This window comes from Macrotis lagotis, chromosome 1 (assembly GCF_037893015.1).
Source record: "Macrotis lagotis isolate mMagLag1 chromosome 1, bilby.v1.9.chrom.fasta, whole genome shotgun sequence".
Lineage (NCBI taxonomy): Eukaryota > Metazoa > Chordata > Mammalia > Peramelemorphia > Peramelidae > Macrotis > Macrotis lagotis.
In genome coordinates, this window is record NC_133658.1 from 706,465,923 (window position 1) to 706,493,640 (window position 27,718).

At 34.6% G+C, this 27,718-nt stretch overlaps 1 protein-coding gene across 4 annotated transcripts in view; it reads left to right on the forward strand.

Moving 5' to 3' along the window:
* RBMS1 (RNA binding motif single stranded interacting protein 1) overlaps positions 1-27,598 on the forward strand; it is a 257,733-nt gene extending 230,135 nt beyond the window's left edge. For 2 of the 4 annotated variants that reach the window (XM_074215866.1, XM_074215868.1), the window contains exons 10-14: positions 6,413-6,463; positions 8,298-8,408; positions 10,161-10,241; positions 11,504-11,588; positions 16,596-21,690. In XM_074215866.1, coding sequence (XP_074071967.1) covers positions 6,413-6,463; positions 8,298-8,408; positions 10,161-10,241; positions 11,504-11,581 — 321 coding nt within the window. In that variant the 3' untranslated portion in view covers positions 11,582-11,588; positions 16,596-21,690. The other 2 variants (XM_074215867.1, XM_074215870.1) reach the window with 2 other exon arrangements.
* The last annotated feature ends 120 nt before the right edge of the window (positions 27,599-27,718 follow it).

Consider the following 27,718-nt stretch of genomic DNA (forward strand, 5'->3'; position numbering starts at 1 on the left):
TTTAGCACTTGATTGATATTTTTTCTTAATCTCTATCCCAAATTCATCATCATCCTTGGTAATTTTAATAGAAATGCTAAGGGCCCTTCCCATGTCTGGATCTCATAATTCTTTGATTTCCTCAATTCCTATTAACTTCATTACTAAGTTTTCAGCATTTACTGGTAAGGCCACACCTTAGATCATATCTCTCAATTCTTCTTCATCCCCAAATCTTGAGCTGTGAAATTCCCTTCTCTGATCATATTTGCTTTTCCTGCTTTTTCTGTCCTTTGACTGAACCTGGTCTTTATCTTCACTGTGACTTTAAACCCTTCTTCCTTTATGGTTATTTCTAGTTTGTCATTCTCTTGTGGTTTCTCTTAACACTTTACTCAACCTAGAATTCTTATTAAAGTTAAAGTCATGTGACTTCATCTAGTATAAATTACTAGATAAATTATGTGCTGTTTAACCCCTTCTGGGCTTCACTTTTATTCAATAATCTTTTTTATTCACGTCTCATCATATCTGTTTTGCTAAATTTATTCACAATGTCTTTTTTAAAAACTCTCCTTTCAGGACTTTTGAAAGGATTCAGTAATTCTGTAGAGCAATTTGGAACTTTGCCAAAGGGCTATAAAACCATGCTTACCCTTTGACCTAACAATGCCACTACCAGGTCTTTATTCCAGAAGAGATGGAATAAAGGAAGGAAAAGCCTATATGTATAAGGATATTTATAGCAGTTCTTTTCTGGTGGCTGGTATTTTGGTGGACTGAAAATTGAAGGGATGTCCATCAGTTGAGGAATGGCTGAACAAACTGGTATGTGATGAAGATGAAATGCTATTGTTATAAAAAATGCTGAACAGGATGCTCTCAGTAAAAAACTTGCATGAGTAGCTGCAGTGGGAAATGTACTATATACAAAGTAATAGCAATGTTGTAGGCTGATCAGCTGTGAATGATTTACCTTTTCTCAGCAACATTGTGACCCAAGAGAAATCTAAAAACTTATGATAAAGAATATTATCCATCCCAAATCAGAGCTGATGGAGTCTGAAAACAGACTGAAGCATACTTTTTTCAAACTTTATTTTTCTTGAGGTTTCTTTTTTGTTGGGGGAGGGGAGTCATATTTACTTTTACAACATGACTATTGTGGTAATATTTTTCATGACTGCACATTTTTAACCTATATCAAATGACTTGTTTTTTGAATGAGGGGAAGGAAAGAGGTGGGAGGAAGGGAGAGAAGTCAGAACCCAAGGTTTTAAAAGTGAATGTTGGAACTTGTTTTTGCATGCAACCGAGGAAAAATAAAATAAAATAATAGCTTTCCTTATTCTTAAAGTCCCAACCCTAATTCCCATATAGATCACCTATTTTACTAAAAAGTTCCAAGCCATCTAACTTCAGATCCTTCCAATCCCTTTTTCCTGACTTAGAATGTTCTGTATCTTGGCAAAGAATTGGAAATTAAAAGGGTTCCCATCATTTAGAGAATAACTGAATAAGTTATGATATATATGAATGTCATAGAATACTAAATACTGTAAGAAATGATGAAGAGGGGCAGCTAGGTTGGTGCTGTGGTTAGGGCACTGGCTTTGGAGTCAGGAGGACCTGAGTTCAAATCCAGCCTTAGACAGTTAATAAATTACCTTGCTGTGTGGCCTTGGCAAGTCACTTAATACCACTGTCTTGCAAAAATAAAAAAAGAAAGAAAGAAGAAATGATGAAAGAAACAGTTTTCAAGAAGCTTGGAAAGACCTACATGAATCAGTGCAAAGGGAAGCAAGCAGAATCAGGTTACCAGTAACAATATTTTAATATAAAAGACTTAGAATATCTGATCAACAGCATAAACAACAAAATACTCATGATGAAATGCATTACCCATCTCCAGAAAGATATATACATTACTATGCATATTTTTGATGGATTTTTGTTTTTCTTGCTTTCTCAATGGATTGGGGGGGCGAGAGTGAGAGAATATGAAACTGAACATAAAATCGAATTGAATTTTTTAAAAATTCTGAATTTTTATCCACCTTTTCACCTCCTGGCTGAGGGAAAGACATGTCCTTCTTTTCCAAAACTAATGCATTCACTAGAGTTATTTTTAAAACTTTATTCCATCACTTCCCACCTTCACCAGGACCTTGTTAAATTTATCCTCCCTTTTTTTTTTCTTGAATCTTCAATCTCTTCTTATCTTCTGTATCCTTCCCCACTGACTACAACTGTGCTAAGTACCCCCATACTAAAAGCAAAAAACCCATAATCAACCTTGTTATCCACCTATCTTAATTAATTACCATCCTATTCTCTTTCACTGTCAGATTTCTTAAATGAGAAGTCTGTAGTCTCTGTCTTCATTTTCTTACTACCCAGCAGCTCCACAATCCTTTGCAGTCTCCCTTCTGTCCATCTCTTTGTTGGAGTTGATTTCTTTCAATCACCAATCACTGCAGGGTCACAGTCCATTGTTCTTTTCTTAGATTTTATCCTTCTTAATTTCTCTTCAGTATTTCACATTATCAAATATCCCATGCAATTAGGTGACATGGTCATTATAGTGCTAGACCTAGAGACAGAGTTTGAATTTCAGACACTAATCATGAGTGGCAAGTCATTTAAATTTTCTCAACTTCACTTCCCCATCTTCAGTAGGGATAGCAATAATCCATACCTTCCAGGATTGTTGTGAGATCAAATGAGATAATAAATGAAAAGTGTTTTATAGACCTTAAAGCACTCGATAAATGATAGTTATGATCACCTTATTTTTTCCCTATAATCTTCTGACTTCCATGACACCACGCTCTTCTTCTGACTCCCCTTTTATTTTTCTAACTTCCACTTTTCTAAGCTGATTGTTTTTGTTTCCTGTGTCTTCTGAATGTTGTGAATCCCCATTATTCTAAGTCTTACTGTCTCCTCACCACATCTTATTCCTTATCCATTTCTTCTATTATCTTGTCTTTAATTTTCAACCTCCAGTGATCTGTCTCTCTCCCTTTCTCTTTTTTTCCTCTCCGCCCTCTCACCGCCTCTTCCCCCCCTACCGCCCCCCCATAAGGCACCTTGCCTTGCATTTCCAAAGACCTATTACATATCATATGTTGGATGTCTGATAAACTGAAATGGAACATGTCTGAAACCAAACCTCTTTTTCCTCAAAAACTTTATTTTCTTTCTGACTTTTTTACTTAAATTTAATAGTACCATTATTCTTTTAGTTACCTATCCTCTTAACCTCTGAGTTAACTTTGCCTTCCCCATAACTATTTCCTTGTCTGTCTAGTATTTTAAGTCCATCAGTTTATGTGTAATAATTCTCAGTTACATCCCTACCTTTCTTCCATTGTTCAATCCATCCTATAAACTATCATAATAATCTTCTAAATATACAGTTCTATTCACATCATTTCTCTTCTCAAAAATCTTCACTAGTCCCCTAGTTCCAAACAAGTTCAAGCTTCTTGGTTTTGCATTCAAGTCATGTTGTTTCCAGTCCAGCTTTGGAGGCTTATCTCACACTACTTCTCTTCATGTACTGTTCACTTTAGCCAACCTGGACTATTCATCATACTCTAAACATGTCCAATTCTTTTTTTTTAGTTTGTTTGTTTGTTTTTTGCTTTTGCAGCCCCCTATTCCTGGAATGTTCTTCTCTACTTCAAAACTTAGCTCAAATATTGCCCCTTCCAAGAAGCCATCTCATTATTTCCTCTGGACTTCTCATAGCACTTTGTTTGTTCCCAAGGAGTTTATGGTCTAATAGTAGAAATAAAAAACTTACATAACAATCATAATACAAAACAGAATATGATAAATGCATAAGAGAAAAACTTTATTATTTATCTCCCCCCATATCTAGCATGTGATTTTGTAAGTAAGTTTAATATTCTTGTTATAGAATGATGGAAGGAAGACATGAATGCATCAATTCGAATACCTATACTGGTATTTCAATTTCCTTCACATGCTGAAGGCAATCAATAAGTGATTATTGAATTGAATTCAACTATGAACTCTATATTAACTACTCTTGACTCGTTTTTATAAGACCTATTGAGAATTATGAAGAAACACTGTACTTAGATGATTTTTCTGATAATTATATACCCAAATCTATCTCTGAAACTTTTTTCTCCTCTACTCAGAAGGTTTATTATTTTAAAAACATCACTGCAAATAGAGATAAGAATGTTTATGGTTTATTTGCATGTTTATTGCATATGTCATAGAACTAATTCTCAAATAAATGAAATAATATGCAGGAGTGTAGATCATTCCTATTGACAGCATTTAGAACTATTAAAGAATCTTCCTACATCTTTGTCTTTGTTGTAAAAGTGCATTTTGGCATATGCATTTTGCTCACCAGATAATTTCATGGAACAAAAGAGTAAAATATTGTCAATAATAGAATTGATTAGCAAAAAATGATTTCTATGACTGTTACCCTATGTATTATTTTATTCCAGCATTTTGTTCTTCTCTAAAGCACAATTTTCAGTTGGCATCTAGAAAATGCAGTAAAATTAGATCTTTCTTAATAGTTCATATCATAATCTGAATTGAACAGAAATTCTAGTTATTATTTCCCATTTTATATGTAGAAAAATTAGGGAGCAAAGAATTAAAAGATTAATTTGAATTTGTTGTCTGAATTTGAGCAGACATTTGATATTGAACAAGGATTTGATATTGTAGCCCTTGACTTGGCAGCCTGCTGATTCTCTCAATTCGCTAAACCATAGTAAAAATGCAAGGATCTGGCCCAAATTAGCTCCTGTAACTATTAGCCTCTGGATGATCTACAACAGTGAAGGTTCTGCAATTACAAGCAATTCCTGTCAGATTAGGGCTTTTCCCATCAAACTAACATGAACAGCAACTGGATTTGAGAAATTGGCATCAAGGAGACACCACCAGTACCCTAATGGGGGAAAGGCTCCATTCCAGATAACTTAATGTTAATAAGCCAGAAGCACTTAACTTTAATCAGCCTTAGCTGGAAAAAGAAGACAGAGCAAATGAATCTTAGGGCCTCATTACAAAGTTAATCTCAAAACACTTTGCCCACAACCATTCATAGACCTTCTAATTTTAGGTAATGAGAGTGGAGTGGGCTACTGAAGGGGTTTATTCTTAAGAAAAAAGCTTAGAAGCAATTTGAACATGTATATAATCAAGGGAGCCTTTGGAATCAAGAGGGGATTGCTTGGTTTTGATTTTTCATGACAGATAGAAGCAGTGTGGAACAGTCGATAAAACACTGGATGTCAAGTCAAGAGTTGGATTCAAATTTGACCTGACACTAGTCAAGTGACTGAGCAAATCATTGAGTGTCTCTGTAAATCTGGAATTGATGACCTTAAAAAACTCCTTTAGCTCAAATTCTATGATTCGCTTGTCTAATTTAGAGGTCAAACTAGAAACTTCTTGTATTTGCACAATCCGAGCCTTGATCATAAATCTGAAGAGCTATATATCAAAGCTTAATTTCTTTCTTTAAGTATATATTGTTAGTTTCTTAGTGATTAGAAATCATTGCTAATTAGAGGTGATTTCAGAAGCATTCCTCAGGGAATTTGGCATCCACTATTTTTATCAAAGCATACATACTTGTAATGTAATGCGTTGGTTGTTAAGTATTAAAATATCAATTTAATCAGATGTGGGGGGATGATCATTGTGCTTTTACAGTCATCAATTCTTCACAAAAATCGTGTTAAACATTCAAAATAAAAATAACAAATAGAAGTCTCAAAATTATCATCAGATAATCTAGAAATCAATGTCTTGCATATGGATACTCAACAGCTGTTTTTGAATGAATAAAAAATGAATGAATGCAGAAAAGCAGTAGTACCCTAAAGAATTTTGTGATTTTCTTCTCTGACTTAATTAGGACTGATGTTCATTAAATGTTACGTTATGGAGAAGAAGATAATGTTGAGTACCTATCTTGACTGGGATGGGAAGACAAGGGTGAAATCACTTAGTGACATAATTTCAGGACCTAGCTTTTCCATGAACCATACTTTAAATTGTCCTGATAGCTTGAGCCTTCTTGCTGTAGTGAGTTCAAAGTCAGTGTTGTAGCTGTTAACTCAGGAAGGATAAAGTGAACAAAATCAGTACAAGAAATAAAATTTTATAGTCTATATGAAAATATAAATACATAGTCTATATGTAAAAAGGAAATATTGAAATACTTTCATGGTTTCTAAATGGAAAATTTTTTTAAAAATCATTTCAAGAATAGTTCTGCAATTAACTGATAACATTAGTTCAGTATTTTTCTTTAGTATCTGTTTTTATTTTTTAAAAATACTAGATGAGTCAAGTATCAGCCAAAATCAGTAGATGTGACATTTTGGGTTTTTTTTAAATGCTTTTTTTTCTTTTGTAGGTGCAGAGTCCTTCATGGATGCAGCCTCAACCATATATCTTGCAGCACCCTGTAAGTTTTCCTTTTTTATTTCTTTAACATATTCTTAGCTAAATTATTATACATGGACAATATTGGATTCTGGAAAATGTATTTACATAAAATGAAAAGTAATGATGTTCTATAATACATACTTGTCATGCCTCAACTTGATTTTTTATAAAAGAGATGAGTGAAATTAAAGTCCCTCTTTATAAAAATATTATATGAGGTTTAACATTTAAGAAAATCATACTTTATTCTACTCTTTTTCTCAGCTAAGCTTATTTGAATAGCAAAATTTATTTTGAATACCTATAAAGCTTATACTTGCATATGTTTACTGTTATATCAGATGTAACAGCTCTTATTATAATGAATGCTTAAAGCAGTTTTTGAATATATAAATATCCAAAATAAATGGAAATATCATCAAATCAAAATAAAAGGAAATATCAGCCACATCACTTAACCTTTGCTTTGATAAGTTGCTAACAGAAGCAACTTTTTTTAGTAAATGAAAACCATATTTGGAGAGAATGATATATGTTTAATATAGTATAAAAATCATTTTTCAGATATCTGCTGAGTATGGAACACTATAATACAAAGGCAGCCAGTAGCTAGGGAGTTCTTAATATGATTAAGAGCAGAAATATGACCTAAGAAACACAAGCAATTTTACAGAGATAGTGCCTAGCAAAGGATGCTGTAAGAGGTTCTTGGAGCCTTTTGCCATCTACAAAAAGTTTTTTAAAGGGCCTACTTTTTGAGTTTGGGATTTCCTGATTCAGCAGCTTTTATCAATTGTCCAGCTAAATGAGAAACCAGAACAGGAAATTCCTTCAGCATATCCTGTGCTTCAGAATTATTTCCATTTAAACTAGTCACAGGCGTTTTGTTCCTCTATATTTTTTCTTTTTTTTTTTTCCTTTTTTCTCTTGAGAAAAAAAACAGGAGGGAAAAACTGCCCTTAAAGTATATGTTAAGGTTCACATTACCCATAACTACTACTTTTCAACTTTTTGGTAATTTTAGAGAAATAGGGAATATGTACTTACCTGCTGTGCTCAGGTCAGGTTTTAGAGAAATTAGGGAGAAGGTTCATTTTTAAGGAAACAAGCCCACTTTTCCCATCTTATTTATTCTTGAGGATCTTAAGGATCAACTAAAGTACCAGAAAATCTTCTATCATCAAATACACATTTAAATGTTTATAGCTAATGCAATATGATGATGGCCTGTTAGCAAATCTGAAATACAGCAAAGGAGGGAGGAAGGATGATTACAATCTGTCATTTTCTGACTTGTACAGTCTTTCAATATGATTTGTTGTATACTGTTTTATCTGTATACATAAGCAAGTTCTGGTATTTTAGGTGAGCATAAAATGCAGAGGAAAATTTTATTACTCTACTCCTTTATAAGATACTGAACTTCAGGTTTCTTTGCCATTCAAGAAGATGAAAATATCTATTTCAAACTTTTTTTTTCTTTTAAGTTCAGAGTATCTAGTGTATAAGAACCAGCATCCTTTAATTGAGCAATAGAAGAAAGGGAATAGGAGGTGATATTTTCTGACCCTAAGAAGAGTTGGCTTTCTGCCAGTGTCTATGTGCCAGGTGATTGCTACTGAAAAAACTTCAACTGATGTTTTCAAAGAAAACTGAAAACTAGCCTTGAATTCATGAAACAAGAAGAAAAGTTTTTCGACTGCCCCAAACACTTGTATTGCTGTCTTGTCTACTCCTCCAACAAATAAAGGAGGCTCCTCTGTGTAATGCAAAAGATGTTTACAAATGCTTACCCATCATTCAGATCTTTTTTTGTTGTTGTTGTTGTTGCTTCTGTCTTTCTCCTCATCTAGGGTGCTGTGTTAACTCCCTCCATGGACCATACTATGTCACTACAGCCTACATCAATGATCAGCCCCCTGGCCCAACAGATGAGTCATCTTTCACTAGGCAATACTGGAACAGTAGGTGGAAACTTAATATAATGCTGTGTATAGGCTAATGAGGGCTGGGCCCACAAAGAATCACTTCCTGCAGCCTGTATTCCCCTGCCCACACCCCACTAGATTGTAAGCTCCTTGAGAGCAGGGATCCTATCCTAGCCCATCTTTGTATCTCCCACAGCACTTTGCACATAATAGGCACTCAATAAATATTTGTTGACTGAATGAATTGAAGTCAATCCTGGATATTTTTCCTTTAGCAAAATATAGAACTTGTGAACGAATACTTTTACCTTTGCAACCCTGTTGAGTAGGAAGTAAAGGGATCCATATTTGCTCTTTATCTAATTTCACTATCAAAAAATAATGATGATGCCCAGAAAAGAAGACTGGAAACTCCCTCTTATCCACTTAATTGTTTTTTTTCCTTTTCGAGGAATAGGAGAGTCTAAAGAATTAGGATTTTTAGTGGCATCTCATTTCCCCATTCTTTGGGAGACCCAGTCAGTTCTCTTAAACAACAAGGACTCAGGACTTGGGACAGGCACCAAATAGCTTCCTAAACAAAGGAAGAAAGAAGGGAGAAGACTAGTTTTCATTGACATTCACCTTGATAGGCTTGGCATTACATCAGAGTTCAAGGGATGGTTAGATTCTAAAAGGAGATCTTTCTTGGGTTTGTTTTTGGGGTTTTGGTTTTTTTTTGGTGTTTTTTTTTCCCCAAGGCAATGGGGTTAAGTGACTTGCCCAAGGCCACACAGCTAGGTAATTATTAAGTGTCTGAGGCCAGATTTGAACCCAGGTACTCCTGACTCCAGGGCTGGTACTCTATCCACTGTGCTACCTAGCTGCCCCAGGAGGTCCTTCTTAACTAGAAATCAAAGACAGTTTTCAAAGAAGAGTGATTCAAGCTACCACAAACCTGGATGGGATTTAAAGGGAAAGGGGTCCAGGATTTTTCCATTTCCAGCTTCAGAACCAGTAAATAGTAGGGTTATGGCTTCTTCTGAAGCATGGACCACACACACTTCCCCTCTGTCCTTCCCAACTAGGACTGATGTGGATAAAAGAGAAAGTCATTCTTGCTTTTGAGGAAATAAAATTTGAAAAGCCCAAGAGTCAGAAACAAAGTTTCAGAGACCTGTTCCATACAGACCTATGAAAGAACTTAGGAAGTTATTTAATGTTCATGTCTTAATTAGCACAAGTGTTTGCCATAGCACTATCTTAGGGGCTTCCAAAAGGATTAGGGAGATCATTGGTTAGGGGAGGAATCTCTATCATTACATGCTAGTGATACAGAATTAGGGAGGAAGTAAAACCTATAATGCAGGGATGGGGAACTTCTGGCTTGCCATATTGATCTGGCATTACCAAGTCAATTGAAGGTGGAATTCAAAATTCAATAGATCTAGAAGCTTTTTAGGAGTGAATTACTTAAATTTTTGACCAACTATAGTTCATGAATGATGTTATAAATATCCAAATGACCCTTGTCAGAAAAAAGGTTCCTCACCCCTGCTATAATAGGTTTCCCAGAAGTAGTTTCTACATAGGAATTTCTACTAAGGATAGAATTTTAGTTTTTGTTTAACCAAGTCTAATATTAGGAAATATACACTTCAGCTTTCTACATCACCTTTTAATTTTTGGAAGAGCAAGACTTTGGGAACACTTCTCCCAGAGGGCTTTATTTCAGATCTCAGAATGTCCCAGGGGCTCCGAATGTCCCAGTAGATTTCATACCCAAACTTTACTCTTTCTTCCTTTCAGTACATGCCTGCCACAACAGCTATGCAAGGAGCCTATATTCCTCAGTATACACATGTTCAGACAGCAGCTGTTCCCGTTGAGGTGGGTAATCCCATTAAATGGCCATTGTTGTAATGGGTCGTTTTGGAAGTGGGTAAATTAATAATGATCAAAAGAAGGTCGATCACAAGTTAAGGACTCTGAAAGAAAATTTGATTTAGAAGAAATGTGTAGCTAGAGTAAAATTTTCATCTAAGAAATATCATACCCTGACTCATTGATTATTGATGGAATGGCATCCAGGCAGAACATCTATCTAAATTTCCCAGAAGTGTTTTCAGGGATTGTAGTACTTTACACATCTATTTAAGCCTATGTCTTTTCTTCTAAAAGGCTTTATCCTAGGCATACTGTTATATCTGGAGTTTAGAATTTCACCAATAAATATTTGCATTCTATAGACAATCATCATTAATTGAGTTAGAGTAAAATGATTCAAAAGAAAAAGTAGTTGCCAATTTTTAGAGAAAAACAACTCTTAAAAAAAAAAACAAAAATGAAGAAAGAATAAACTGCACACCTAAAGAGAGGGAGTGTTTCTATGACTAAATAACAACTGCCGATTCTTGGTATAGGAGAAAAATAAGAGCATACTTTCACCAAGATAGAAACCCAAAAATCTTGGGCAGTTGGAAGCATTAAAAAAGTTATTATTTTATCCAGATTTGAAAATTAAATTAAAGGCCCCAGTCTCTTTCATATCCTTTTTGTCTTAAGAATCATAAAAATCTTAATAATACATATTCTCATATGAATTTTACAACACACATGACACTGGGGAAAGCAGGCATGGTAAAATTAGAACCCCTTTGTCACATTAATCTTAATTGCCACAAAATTCACCCTGCCAAATCTGGATGGATGAAAGAAGCACTTACCCCAAAGGTGGTGACTTATGCTGTGATGTATCACACTTCCTTTATTCTGATTTTCTTAAACCTGTGGCTAGCTCAAAGTTAATGAATAAAAAAGATATATCTCTAACACCTCTGACAAGGGGCCAGAAGTATTAAAGGATAGATGGAATATAAAGGCTGACAGTGAAGGACTTTTAATGTTCTTGAGAAGAAAAAAAATTTTGAATCTGTAGTATACTAGAGAAATGCCTGCCTGCCTGTGAGAACAGTAAATGAATTATTTCAGAGTAAATAATAATAAATGGGACACATGAAAGTTACAACACGCATAAAGTAGTTCTTGCATCAAGCTAGTGCTTTTGCCATTTGGTCTCAAACAGTTAGATCTAGTAGTGATAATAGGATTTCATCTAATACATGTCTCATATCCAGTCTGCTTTGTTATAGGAGGCAAGTGGTCAGCAACAGGTTGCCGTAGAGACGTCCAGTGATCATTCTCCATATACCTATCAACAAAATAAGTAACTGTGAGGTATGTGGAAAAGTCTGCTATCACTCTAGGAGCAAGATTTTTTTTTAAATGCCTTATAACATTTCTCATAATAGAATTGGACAAAATTTAAATTTACTGCCCAAACTAATACAAGTTACATTTTTAAATGCTAACAAAAATTCAGCAGTCTTGACATGGCTGATTTTTACAGATAAACAGATTGATGTATCTCTCTGACAAGAAAAATCTCATTTGTTACATGTGTGACATGTTCAGTGAAGAAATTTGATAGACATGTAGTAGATATCTACATGTTTGCATTATAAGGAAAGATATGTTTTCTGTGTTTGCATCAAACTCTTGTTTTAGTGTTTATATTTCTGTACTTCATTATATATATATTTGGAGGATAGCCTTCATTCTTTGCATATGTCCCCAATAAATCAAAGGTTAAGTAGGAGATCCTAAGTATGCAAAGCAAGCATGCTTAAAATCAGGTTCAAGTGACCTTGGAATTTCTTCATGGAATCTCTGATTTTTATCAGTGTTTTTCTCTTCTTCCTGATGAAGATTACAGAACCTGTTTCCCTTTTTATCCTCCCTGTTTCTAGCCCTATCCTTCCATAGATAATTCCTTAAGGAATATACCTCAATGTTGGAAGTCTTCTTCTAATTCTTTTACTATTTCATATAAGTCAGTGTAGTCCTCCTGTATTCTTACTCATTTCACATGACTATCTTGCCTCCTTTTATGCTCATACATCTTCTTAATGATGTCTTTTGCTGTTTCTTACACACAAGTCATCATGAGTCATGCTATAGTCTATTTGCAGCTATTATGCATCTCTTCATTGCCTATTTTATCAGTATAAAAGAGTTAGCATTCAGTGGCATTATTAAAAGCACTGCATTTTCCCAAATGTGAATATGGTCAGTCGATTCTGAGGTCAGCTTACTATCTGTCATCAGTACAGTACCTAATATATATATATATATATATATATATATATATATAGAGAGAGAGAGAGAGAGAGAGAGAGAGAGAGAGAGAGAGAGAGAGAGAGAGAGATGAATTAACTCATTGAGCTAGCTATCTAGCTGCATGACATATTCTGGGCAAATTTATTACATATATATATATGGTTTTTCTAGTTTGAATAGGTAGACTAATCTCTTTTTCATTGCTGTACATTCCACTGAAGACTGTGTATAGTTAGGGAGTGGGAGTTTGATGTATGTTGTACAATGTAATTAGGAACATTTGGCAAGAACACTGCCATCAAAAGGAAATTTTTACTTTGAACTCTACTCAAGACATCTTCTGATACTTGTGAATATTTCAGACTATTATATAAGTTTCAATGTCTTATATAATTTTAGCTCATAATGTGTGATGCCTTGTTTGAGACAATGACTAATGATTTAAGAATCAATAGAGTGGAGAGTAGACTGTTAGGTTCTGTTTATCTCCACTGTATTCCTCTGTGAAAATTATCTAGAAAAGCCTGTAACTCCTTTCTCGATCTTTCATCAAAGATATCATTAATATTTAGTCTTATTATAATTTTCCAGAAGTAAGAAAATAAGTAGTCATTACTAATGTTTTCTGAGCCAAGGAGAGTGGCAGTGAGAAAGGCAAAGATTTCATACAAAAGTATCATCTCTGATCTTTTGCAATCTTTCCTATTTGGAAATATCTTGAAAACACACAATCCCTGCTTTCAAATTATTTCCTCCATCAGAGCTTTCTTACATATGTATTTTGTCAAGTCCACTCACTTTTGTTAACTTCATTTCTTTAGTGCAGTTCACTTCCTTATTAGTGTATATCAAGAAATAAATCCAACTATGTGTAGTTGTATGTACTCTCATTATCAATTAAAATAGATCACTCTAAAAAGATTTTTGGGTATATTCCATTTAGAGCCTCTCCTACATGTTCTCAGAATATTCACTAATACTAGACTTGACATTACCAGTTATGTGACCCTGAGGGTAAGTCACCTAACCTCTATTTGCCTCAGTTTACTAATCTATAAAATGGAGGTGATAATAATAGTACCTTCCTTAAAGACACATTGTGAGCATTAAATGAGATATTTGTAAAATTCTTTGCTAGACTCAAATCATTAAATAAATTCTATTTATCAATATCATCACACAGTAGTTAAAATTTCTTACCAAGATCTCTTTTTGGCTCTTTTATATTATGAACCATTTTTGTTTTTAGAGATAAAACCATTAATGGTCTTCCTTCATCATCTTAACTCACAAATTTGTCCTCTAAACCATGTTTTCCAATCTCCCTTATTGACAAGAAGATTGAGTGTTTTCTGATGGAGGATTTTTAGGATGTTCAGTGGTCTGTTTAGGAGCAGTTAAACTGTACTAAGAAGAAATGATGACACTAAGAAGAAATGATGACACAATCAATGTCTTTATTTTTGTTCCTTTCCTCCCCCAAGAGTCAATTATTGGTTTAAATAAAGAATTTAAAGAATCTTTTTTAAATGCATACATGCTATTTTCTTTTGATTTTTAAAATATTTTTGAATTTTAATTTTTAAATGTTTTTTCAACTAGCCAGATTTTAACATCTCTCCCTTCCATTTCTTCCCCAAATCAAAAAAGAAAGACAAAGCCCTTGTGACAAATAGATAATAGTCGAACAAAACATATTCGCACATAGGCAGTATTTTCACCCCACCCCCAATATACACAACACACACACACACACACACACACACACATTCTCGATACAGATATATATATATATATATATATATATACACACACACACAAAAGAATTTCTATATTTATAACAGTATATACTATATATCAACATACTGTATATATTATATATATAAATCTGAACTCTGAATCAACTCTGAATGGTTGAGAATATAAAAGAACCTTTTCTGAAAATAATTATCTATTGGTATGCTATCTTCTATTTTGGTATTGATTTTTACTTTCTAATCTACTAGGTTTTAACAAGCTAAAAAGGCTTCACTGCTTTTAATTGATGACTTTATATTGAGACAAAATCAGTTTTATATTTCTTATTATGATCAGTATTCATCACATTAAATCTCTCCCAACTGTCTTCTTGAAGGAGGCATCATATCATGAACCAACATGAGGCTATGAATTTTATTTCTTGTTCCAGTGCCACTATATTCCAACATGGTCTTTGTTGTTATCCAGAAATTCCTGTTCACCCAACACAATATATATCTTCTTGGTTCAGAGGATCTTGTCAAGTTCTTTAGAGAATCTTGTACTTTCTTTATTCTCTCCCCCCTGATGCTAGCATAAATACAGCTTTAATTCAATCCATAATAAACATTTTAAGATGAAATAACCAAGGATACCTTGAAATGATATTTCATGTCACCTTTGGACCTACAATTAAATTAATTCTTTCAGAAATTTTAGAGAACCTTCAATTTAGCTTCAACTTCTTTGTCTTCTGCCTTTTGTTGATCATGTCATTATAGTTCTGTTTAGTTCCTCTTCTGGTTGGTCATTAGGAAAATAACCTAAATTAAAAGTATCATTAGTGAATAAAACATCATGATATAGTAGAGAAATGACTTCAGAGTCCTGCCTCTTATTATTTGAACCTGGATAGATTACTTAACCTCCCTCTCAGTGCTGTAGATATTATACCCTAAGGTTATGAATTGCAAAGAAAATGGCAACCTGTATCACTAGGAGTGTCCTCACCACAGATTACTTCCTTATTCCAATAAAATCATACAGGTACATTCCCTATCCCTATAGATGAAGGAAATTACTTTTTAATGATGAAATTACTATTTCATTATCAGTACCTTCTTCCCATCTTTTCTCTAAAATGTATTCGTCACTGTACTACAAATGACTTAAGGTCTTTTTTGTTTGTCTAAATGGATTGCTGTCACTCAAAAACTCATTCTCTGGTGGTAAGCCATTTTGTGATAGACCATAGCCTGACTTCTGAGAACAGGCATATAATCACTCTTAATAAATAAGCATTTATTAAGGATTCACCTTATAAAACTGTTGGCCTTGAACTTTGGAAGCCTTTTCAGTTTGATAGGTTTCAAATTTGGGTCTTTAAATTCCAGGGTCACTTGCTTAACACACTGAAACATCAGATAAGAAAGATATCTTTATTCCAGATAAATTGTTTCAAGCATTTCTACTGGAGTACAGAAGTGAGGGAGGATGACTGAATAATGGTTTAGGTTGAGCCCATGTGAAATCTGTGTACATCAGACTATAACAAAACCCCTCTCTTACCTTTTTTTTGGGGGGGGGTGAAAATTACATCCATTACTACTCAGTAAATATTTTACTATTTCATGTAAACATATACAACACAAGAATTCACTAGATAGAGTATAGGTTTGTGGAGTTTATGGAGGGAATGTCACACATGCTCTATGCTACAATAGTGATTAGTACATCAAATCTATACTGATTTTTTAAGAATGTTATATTGCAAACTTAACCACATCTTGACAAGTCAATATAAACAGCCTTTGGTTAATACCGAGAAAATTGAGTCTCCCAAACTGAATGTAGCCAGGTAGCTTTTGATTATAGGATCATAGATCTCTATCTAAAATTGACAGAGTGCACTGGAGGCAGATAATTCTACCTGGTATTTCACCTTTCAACTTAATAGGCAATAACAAAAATACAAGCTGTGTAGAAGCACCTGATTTTTACTGGATTTTGTGTTTTCATTGTTACATTTGATCTCTAAAGATTCCATGAGTACTTCATGTTTGGTGAGAAGGGGGATAATGTTCTTAACCAACCAGGATTTTAAATAAGAGAAATCAAAGGCAACACATTATCCAGTGATGGTAACCTTAATTCTGGAATTGGTTTTCCTCTGTCTACTTGAGCTCCTATGCCTGAAATGCATGACTTTTCTCAAAACTATATATTTTTTTTTAAAATGAGAAACAGGTTAAACACTTTGGTTTTATATTTTGTCAAGTCTACAAAGCAATTCTCCTTTTTTCTTTCTTTGACTTTTCTCTTTTCCAGATGTATAGAGGAGTGTCCTTACCTGAAGAAGGGTGTGAAGGCTGAAACAATCATGGATTTTTCTGATCAATTGTGCTTTAGAAATTATTGACAGTTTTGCACAGGTTCTTGAAAACGTTATTTATAATGAAATCAACTAAAACTATTTTTGCTATAAGTTCTATAAGGTGCATAAAAATCCTTAAATTCATCTAGTAGCTGTTCCCCTGAACAGGTTTATTTTAGTAAAAAAAAAGTTTTTACCAAGTGTTATGACGCAAAAAAAAGGAAAAAAAAAAGAAAACAATTTTCTGGGAATGCACAAAGACCACGAAGAGTCCTTCATGTGCATGACCAAATTTTTGTGTTTTGTTTATTTTTGTGTTTTATTTCTTTTTTTTAATTGTATGAAATGGGTTTTCTGAAGTTTAAAGTAGTCAAACATCAAGACTGATGTTCTGTGCTTGCAGTGTGAATGTCGCTGTAGTGCTGTGTGTTGCAGTCAGTGTCCGTTTTCTTAGCTCTCCGTTTTACTTTGAACGTAGTGTGTGAAGTGTCTTATCTTTTTCTATCAATTCCAATTTGCCTTAAATCTTTCAATGCTGTAGCTGTTTCAGTAAAAGTTAGTCCAAACTAATGATGTAGAATGCTTTGACCAAATGAGCTGGTCTATTATGCCTTGTAAAACAGCAGCATAGGGCTTTTAAAAGGTAGTCAATAAAAGTTGCTGAAAATTTGGCTTTTTTTAAATGTGTAGTAGGTGTTTTTAATGATTTTTCACATAATGTGTAAGGTAGTGAAATGCAAGAGGGGGGAAAAATGTTTTGTGTGAAACACATTTTCTGACTAGGGAGATTTTAATAGGATAAATTGTTTGTAAGGCCATATGCCAACAGTTTCCTCTGGTAGTTCGACTGATTTAGGAAATCTGCTGTATGATGCAATGTAAATCTTTTTTGCCTTTTTTTCAGAAAAGAAAAAAACCTAACTTGATGTTCTAGTTTTAGTGTAGGTAGCAGAGGGAGTGGGGGTGGGGTGGGTGGGGAATCACGGAATGTTTTGTCCTTTCTTTTTACTAATGATAGTGCTTTAGAATGAGGGTGATGCCTGAGATTGAGCAAACCGAAAATGTTGCTATTGCAGCGAAATGGCAAAAGCTAAAAGTAAAGGATTTATTTTCAAACATGAGCTGAGATGTGAGTAGGAGCATAAATGATTGGATACTAGCTCTCTATATTAGGTAAATTTAAAAAAAAATGACTTGGCACTTTTAAAGGTAACTTTACCAAAGACCAAAGAGCCAGTAACCAATAACTCTGATTTGTCTCAGCATTACATCTTCTGTACTCTTTATTTTTGCCGGACCAGTTTGCGGTTAGGAGAATGTGCCTTTTTTGTACATTTACATTTAGGTTTTATAATTTTAATTGATGTATGGACACAAAAAGCATGAAGGAAGACTTGGATCCAAGCAGTGCCACGCTTTACATCATCACTACAAGTGTTAAGTGTAAAGAAAACCAATTTTGAAACTATGAAATTCCTGATTCATAAATACACAGTTATTTCTACTTTACATATTAGATAATTCTCTGTTATTAAAGCTCTTTTTATTACAATTGCATACATTTAAAAAAAAACAATGCTAAATTAAGTTGTCTTCCAAAACTGTGTACTTGTCTGGTCAGCTGTGTATGATCAGTTATCTACCTCAAGGTTTATTTCCTTTTGTACTGGGACAGGTTGCTGGCCCTCCCTGTTTCCACAGACCAAATCCTCCTAGCTCAGGAGCTAGGACTAAGCAGTTATTTTCTTTCAAGTATTTTTTAGTTTTTAAATTTTATGCGTGTATTTGAGTATAGATGTCGGTGACATTTCATAGTTTCAAAAGTAATTGCTGCTCTGAGAAGTATAGATTCTAGTGAATTACATAGTCATAAGAGAAATGTGTTTTTGTTTTTTTTTTGTTTGTTTTTTTGGGTTTTTTTTTAAGTTGTGGTATTATTGGTTCTATGCTCCCTGGAATATTACTGCTTTGTAAAAGTCCAGACTTCCTGCAGCACCTTCCTTCCTTCCCTGTATCCGGTATGTTTGCAAACCTGGATCTCTCACTACTTGATACTTTTGCATTAGTTAAGGCAGAAAAAATAAACATTAGTTAGCTCTGTTGGAGGAAGGGAAGATCTGCTGCTAGGAGTGTCTGAACTAAGTGCCATACTCGTCTGGGTAAGATTTGGGAAACATAACCTCTGTACATAAAGAAATAATCAGTTAAACATCACATAGTAGACAGCCATTAAATTATAAAAAAAATTAATTTATGAAGAAAGACCTTTTGTACAGATTGAAAAAAAAGATTTTCATAGAGATATCTATATGATCAAGAGAGTTAATTTTTTATTTTTGTTTTACTAGTGCCACAAACTTGCCAGTGGTAACTTATTTGTCCGGTTCAAGATAACTCTGTAGTTTTGTTTCCTAGGACTTGTTGTTAAACGCCAAAAGACATTTTTGAACTGTAAATTTGATTAGATTGTCAGCTTTTTCTGTTTAATTTCTTTTGAAAAACTTTTGAATAAAAAAGATCTGAAAATGTCTTGTCTTTTTTTTCCTCTCCAGTGTTTTAATGTAGGTAATTAAATGTAGTTCTATTTCCTTTAAGATCTCCTCATGAAAGATTTGGTTTTAAAATGAATTGAAATTTATAAGACTTGATTTAAGCACAAAACAGTTTCTTTAATAAGTTAATCATATTAATTGGAAAATAATTTCACAGGCAAGAAAAAGAAATTCCAATTTCTTAACTAAGGCAGTGAACCCATATCACCAAAATAGCTCATCAGTGCAAGTAAAGCATCAGTCAGTCACAGCCCAAGGTGGATCTGAGTCATGATGATAGATATACCAAATTGTGTATGAGTTACATATTAGGGGAGGAAACTAAAAATGTTGTCACTTCCTTCTTACTATATGAGCCATCTGAGCTGTCTATTATAAATTAGTCCATTCACCCTTTCTATGATAAATTGGGTACCTCCTATTAATCATCATGTGGCAAGCTATCAGTTATTGAGGAACAAAGACCTAAACCATTTTTTCCTCTTACTGCCTTTCATCTATTTTGATGCTTTTGTATGCCTTTCTTCTGCAGTCTGGTATCCTAGCCATTTAAATTAGCTAAGGTCTCATATATAACAAAGAAATCAGATTTTTCTGGATATCAGCAGTTATCTATTTTGCCTTATTTTAGCCTCTATGACTGACTTCTCTTGTGCCAAAGTCCTCTTTGCTTTCTCAAATCTACTTGTTTATGGAATTTGGACAAAAAAATACAGCATTTCAATATTTAGTTCATTTCTTATGAAAAAGAATTAATTTTTACATGTTTTCAGAGGACAATTTCTATTAACTTTTCCCCCATATGGTTAGAAACTGATCCTTCAAGGTTGCTATGCTGAGATGCTTCAGAAAGGAAATTAACAGTAGAATTGGGGATGAAATAAATAATACAATCAGTTTTACTCAAGTAGTTGAAATATTTCAACACAGTTGCCTAGTATTAATTTTCAACTTCCTTAGAGTTTTATTTGAGATTGTTATGGTAGAGCAAAAAAAGAAACAAGCATTTATTTCTGCTTGTTAATATTTGCACAAGAATGGAATATGACAAAGGCAAGAAGTACAACTGGGCTGGTAAAGGTGGAGGAACTTTCACTTTTAATATTCCCCTTATTGAGAACTATGCATAGAAACTCTGGAAAGTTCATTAATTGAGGCTCAAAGCATTTCATTTCTCTAACCAAAAGCCTAGTTAAAAAATAATCTTCAGAATAGATTTAAGGGACAGCATCCTCTGAAACATAATTTTATACTGACACGAGGTAAATAATCATAACCACTTGGAGGCAAATGAAGACACAAACTGCTTAGAATAAACAATTATATACTTGAAGAGTCATTAACTCATTTTACTTAAAATAATTTATGGACCATATGTTTTTTACAATTTAATGTTTACTGCTTCTATAAGGCTACAATTGAACAACCTATGTACTCACTATTCAGGTCTCAGAACACATAAGTTTGATGTCATTTAAATTCTGCATTCAGGTGACAACTTAAATTTCAAAACCTTTTGCACATGCTTAAGTGAGAACATTGAAGAATGTCACTCATTAGTTTTTCATAAATAACAGAAAGTAGTTTTATTAGCCAACAGTGATTTGCTGCCCCATCTATAATTAACCTGATATTTAGCATGAAAAACCTTCCATAGTTGCAAACATTGGGAAAAAACAGATGGCATGAAGGTTCAATTTGATTCTGGATTTGTTTTCTCCTAAATTGACTGACTGATTTAGTTATAAAATCTCTAAATGATCAGTATCATTGAACAATGGAAAGGGCACTAGACCTGCATTCAGAATGTCAGGAACAGGTGACAATTGTTTAGTTTACTGAAAAGTTGTTTTGGATTCAGAATCTTTGTGCTCCTAAATCTGCTTCACCTACCTACCTAATTGCACTAGAAGCCCAGAAAATTCATATGTAGCTCTACTCTGAGGAGTGCAATGATTCCAACAGTTCCAAAGTAGTGTACCAGGTTTGAAAAATCACTTCTAGATAACTGATTAAAGTAGTGCTAGCCTCAAAACATGGTGAGTAATAGTTTAACATCACTGCCACTCTCATTCTCTCTTTACTACCATATACATGTGGGGCCTGATAGGTGGCACAGTGGAGAGAGCACCGGCCCTGGAGTCAGGAGTACCTGAGTTCAAATCCAACCACAGACACTTGATAATTACTTAGCTGTGTGGCCTTGGCAAGCCACTTAACCCTATTGCCTTGTCAAAAAAAAATACTATATACATGTACTGACTCAATGAAAGGAATACTGCACCTGAGGCAGGAAGACCTAAATTCAAATCCATCCTCAGACACTTAATAACTATGTGTTCTTAGGCAAATTCAATCTCTGCCTTATCCCCTGGAAAGAAAATGGTAAACCAGTCCATTGTTTGCCAAGAAAGCTCCATGAACAATATGGTTCGTAGGGTCATGAAGAGTCAGACACTACTGAACACTATCATCAATATAGATATAGATATATATATATATATATATATATATATATATATATATATATGTACACACACACACACACACACACAAGATTCTCAAAAAAACATTTAATTTAGTAACATGGGGTAAAACAGAAAGGAGTGGATTGTAAATTGGCTATTTCTGCTGTTCACTAAGGTCTAAAATAAATGCCTCAAAAAAGAAACTTACCTAATTTCTTCTCTACTGAATATAAAGTACAAGGGGAAAAAAAATCAAGAGACTAATTCTAGATCTAAAAGAGCAAAACTGGATGCAATCTACCCACTACTTTCCTAGCTTTCCCAATATCACATGGGCAAGACAGTAAGTAGAGTCTTGTCAACTTGCTGATGCCTATCCCTATCTCAATTCCTACTCTATCAATGAACACGTCATTTATATAAGGCTTTATGGTTTACAAAGCCCTTTTCTCACAATTCTGATTTGATAGTAAAAGTAACATTTTGATTATATATATATATATATATAAAAATAAAGTGACCGTTCCAGAATCACTCAAACATTGCCAGACCCATATCAATCTAAATTTAAACCAGTGATTTTTCTACTATACAATAAGAAGCTTTTATAATGAGAACGTAACTAGAAGGTCAAACACAATGTTCTTGATAGAGAAATAAAACAATTGATAAAAGAAAAAGTATCAGAAAAACTGCTGGAAAGGAGGGTTGAGAAAGGTCCTGGCACATAACAGATTAATGGGAAAATTAGATTTAGGTGATACAAAATGTGTAAAATTATGTTTTGATCCTTGACACTATATTCAAATCAAATGTTTCACTTACGAGAAACATTTTTAGAACCTCCAATGATTTCCTTTTGATTTGGTGTGACAATGTAAAACTCACTGCATCTGGAATCAGAGAATGGGGTTTCATATCCTGTCTCTGGCATTTACTACCTGTGTGACCTATAGCAAGCAAGCCAAAGCCTTTTTGGACCTCAGTTTTTTCATCTGTTCAAGTGTGTGAAGTGCACTGGATTATCCTTGCCAAATTAAATCAATGATCCTATGAACTTCATAAATTTCTAATGTATTTGTGTAGTAATATATTACAATTGTGTTTGTCGTCTCTTTGCTAGTCTATGATTTCCAAGAAGGCAGGATATCTATTATCTATGTTATCTTTTTTTTTTTATATTCTTCACCTACACCTTAGTGGTAAAGTGGATGGAGTTCTCTACCTGGATCATATATTCTTATATAGCTATATATAGATATATATACACATTCATACATACATCCATACACAGATGAGAAAGCAGCATAGAATGGATAGAAAATCAGACCAGTAATTAGGAAGTTCTGGCATGTTATTTGATTATAGACTAAATTCTTAGGATCATTCAGGTCTTCATAAAAACCTCTGAGATCCCTGAAGCAATTCTTAAGTTGGTGATGACTTGTTGATCTTCCATTAAAGGAGAGAATTTCTGCTCAAGGAAGAAAAGAAGGAATAGTGCTCAACACCAACAAAATAGAAAAATCTGTCCACGTTCTCAAAGGATATTGCATTCTAATAGGAGAGGTCAAACATTGGTATCATTCAGAAGTGGAAGACAGGGAAAAGGAATGATTGGAACATAGGGTAGTCTATTGTCAAGCCCTTTCCAGAGACTTTGGTAGTATGATTATTCCTATGCACTGTTCATGAGGAGTTTTGAGTTGAATTGGTTCTCAGTTCAAAGGGTGGAGTCTGATAAAAATAAGATAGCATAATCCCAAGGAGTTCAGAGGAATTCTTTACACTGATGAAATCATAGGTCAGGAAATAAATACACACACCCCTACATCCTGTCACAGAATCACAGGGTTAGAACTCATTTTTATAGATAAAGAAACTGAGGTGAAGCAAAGCAAGAATTTCTTTAAATGGTACCACTGCTACAGCTTAAATTTTTCTATCCATAAGCCTCTCAAGTAACGATCTATAAACAGACATTAAGTGCTAGGAGTTCTTGGAAAAGAAAGATTCAATAGAACTGAAGCAAAAAGATTCTTGATCTTATGGATCAAGTAAATTAATAGAAATCATAATATACTTAACAAAAATTCAACCTACTTTACATTTCTCAGAAATGCCCCCCTTATAGAAGCAAGGTTCAACTATTGTGGAAATTATGTGGAGCAAATCAAAATGAAGTCGTGGCAACTGTGGCAATAATACCCCACCCCCTCTGAATAGATTGCTTCTCTTTCCCCCAGAAACCAAGCTGGCCACTGAGTTGGACAGACTCTGATGATGTTACTTGGATGGAATGCTGGGGTTGGAGGAGGGCTGGGAGGAGTCTGCCGTGAAGGAAGTGTTACTAGTTTCCCCCAGGCAGCTATTTAAAATTCATTATTCTGGTAATCCACCCCAGCCTCTTCTTACCAGCACAAACTAAACTAGTTGGGAGTGAAAGGTGCCCTGAGAGTGGATTCTCTGAATTCTCTATCCTCTCTAACTCTCTTGGTTCATATTCCTTCTTCCTAGCAGTGATACATTTGATAGTAAGTTTCTCAAGGTCAGAAACTGTGACATTTCTCATCTTTGTAACTTCCTGCAAATATCCAGCACCAGGGACCACCATCCATGCTAGGACTGACAGCTCACCTCACTGAGCATGTAGTTCTCTTAGGGTGACCAGGTGGAGTCCAAGTAGGGACAGGTGGGCTGCCATGGCCACAAGAAGACCCACTACCATTCTTTCTGCTCAGAAAGCCTTACCAACTTAGAGACTATCTCTGGCAGGGGAGGAGGAGGGGAGGCAAAATCTGAGGCTTGTGGAAGAAGAAAAGCCAAGCAATTCCTTCCTTTCAAATACTTTCGTGATGAAATAACCACCCATCATCACTGGGAAAACAGCTCAGTACAAATGACTGTGCCCCACAGAATATCATCTATTCCAGATGGCGGTCACATGACCAGCCTCAGGGCAAGCTCACAAAAGCCATGGTGGATTGCCTAAAATGATGAAGGGGCCCCAAAATCTCCCACCAGGAAGAAGAACCTGCGACGTATCCAGTTCTCTGTCTTTGCTGGCTCTGCACCTCAGTGAGATGTAATTCCCTAATCCATCTATGTGGACGCATGCATGTGGACACACACACACACACACACACACACACACACACACACGAGACAGACGTATGAGTGTGTGCCTCTTGCTCCCTCTGTCTCTGAAGAAGCAGGAATGGTTTTTTCCTTGAACCACTAGAGGGAGAGAGCTTCATTATCCTTTTGCTTAAGCTCTCTGGAAAGAGACAAAAATACTCCTGGGGACTTCAGGCCCAGACCCCTGAAGGGACATTCCCAAAACAAAGTGTCTCCAAAGCAGGATACAATCTTTTGCTGTCCCCCAAAGATCCATCTTTTGCCCAAAGGAAAGAAACGTCTGATTCTTATGAGGGAGTAGGGAGTACTCAGTTGGGTTTTAATTTGAAGAAATGAAGCTGGGACAGTAACCATTTTCCGACACAGCCAGCTTTATCATCATTAGCATTATTGTACAGGGTAGGAAGTGACTATAAGCATGAATAATAGCTCACAGAGGGTTAGGCAGAAGTAACTGAGAAACAGTTTGCTCCCTCATTTGGCTGGTCAAACTTGACATCAGGTACTTCCCTATTTTAAAAAAAAAAAGCACCAAGTGTCTGCTGTTTTCATCACTCATAAAATTTCAGACTGTGGAACTCTAATTTAATCTACATTATCCATTGTTCATTCATAAAAGACATTTAATGGAAAAGAATAATAAAATCTCACATTTGGGAAGAGACCTCAGTCAGCATCAATCCTAATCCTTCTCTGCGCCCTATCCATAGTTGGTGACTATTGACCAAGTGCTTGATCACTTCTTTCAGCCTCTTCTTGAATACTTCTGGTGGATGGAAAGCTTACTACATCAGACATTACAAAGTTATCATTAAAAAGTTCTTTTAGTTGTGACATAGTGGAAAGATCACTGGTTCAACAACCTAGATCCCCTGTGTTCAGATACTATTACTTCATTGTGACCTGGAGCAGTTATTTTACTTGGAGTCAGGAGGACCTGAGCTCAAATCCAGATTCAGATACTTATTAGCTATGTGAACCTAGAGAAGACAGACACTTTACCTCTTTAGGATTCCATAGTTCTTTCTCTGGATGTGGATGGCATTCTCCATCACTGAACTTTTTGAAAAGTCTTTGATCACTCTATTGCTGAAAACAGGAAAGTCCTCAGTCTATCATAGTAGATCATCACACAATGTTACTGTTAAAGTGAACAGGGTTCTTTTGATTCTGCTCACTTCACTCAGCATCAGTTCATGTAAGTCCAGGTTTTTCTGAAATCTCCCTGATCAACATTCTTACAGAGCAATAATATTCCATTATATTCAAATATCACAATTAATTTTTCCATTCCCCAATTGATGGTATCTCCTCGATGTCCAATTCCTCAACACCACAAAAATAGCTGCTATGAACTATCTGGTACAAGTTGGTCTTTTCCCCTTTTTTTGTGATAATTTGGGATACAGACCTGGTAATGGTATTGCTGGATCAAAGAACATGCACAGTTTTATTGCCCTTTGGGCATAGTTCCAAATTGCTCTCTAGAATGGTTAGGTCGGTTTACAACTCCACTAACAGTGCATTAAAGTCCCAGTTTCCCGGCATCCCTTCCAACATTTATTATTTCCCTCTTCTGTCATATTAATCAACCTGATAGGTGTGAGGTGGTACTACAGATTTGTAGTGTTGCTTTAATTTGCATTTCTCTAATTAATAATGACTTAGAGAATTTTTTCAGATGACTATAGATAGCTTTAATTTCTTCATCTGAAAACTTCCTGTTCATATCCTTTGATCATTTATCAATTGAGGAATGACTTAGTCTTATAACCAAATTGGAAATCTTAAAAATTTAAAGGTGATAGGGGAGGCTAGGTGGAGGCTAGGTGGCACAGTGGATAGAGCACCGGTCCTGGAGTCAGGAGTACCTGAGTTCAAATCCAGCCTCAGACACAGTAATTACCTAGCTGTGTGGCCTTGGGCAAGCCACTTAACCCCACTGCCTTGCAAAAACCTAAAAAAAAAAATTAAGGTGATAATAAAATTGAGGCAAGAAAAACCATTGTTAGTAAATAAAACTAGATATTGGTTTTATGAAAAAACTAAAATAGGAAAGCCATTGATTGATTTTTTTTAAGTGAGAGATAATCCTTAGTATTGAAAATGAAAAGAGTAAATATCCCACTAGTGAGGATGAAATCAAAGCAATTATAAGGAGTTATTTTGCCCAGTTATATGCCAATACATATGATAATTTAAATGAAATGGAAGAATATTTACAAAAATACGACTAGATTAACAGAAGAGGTAATAGACCAAATAAACCATTTTAGAAAAAAATTGAATAGGCCATAAATGAACTTCCTAACAAAAAAGGATCAGAACTAGATTTTTATTGATTTATATCAATACCAGGCAGTTGAATATCAACTAGTTCCAATATTAAATGATTTAGAATAAAAGACAAAGAAAGTTCATATCCTTGTATGGATACTGACAACTAAACCAGGAAGAGCATTGATACCTAAACTAGGAAGACAAAAACAGAGAAAGAAAATTATAGATCAATTTCATTAAAGAATATGAATGCAAAATGCCCAAGTAAAATATTAGCTAAGGGACTACAAGAATATGTTACAAAAGTTATACATAAAAATGAAAACAGTATGCATAGTAATAGCAATATTTTTTCAGAACAATTTTGAATGATTGTCATTTTGACCATCATAAAATACCCAAATTAACTACAAAGGACTTATGAAGAAAAAAGATATGCAGTCAGAGAAAGAGCTGATAAATAAAAGAATGTATGCTATAGTTTTATATGTGTGTGTGTGTGTGTGTCTAATGGTAGCCTTTTCTAGGATGGGGTCAGGAGGGAGGAAGAAAGTAGTTTAGAAAGAAAGAAATACAAAAAGTAAACAAAACACAACAAAACATAACAAGCTTGGATGACAAACAAATAAAAAGGAAGCA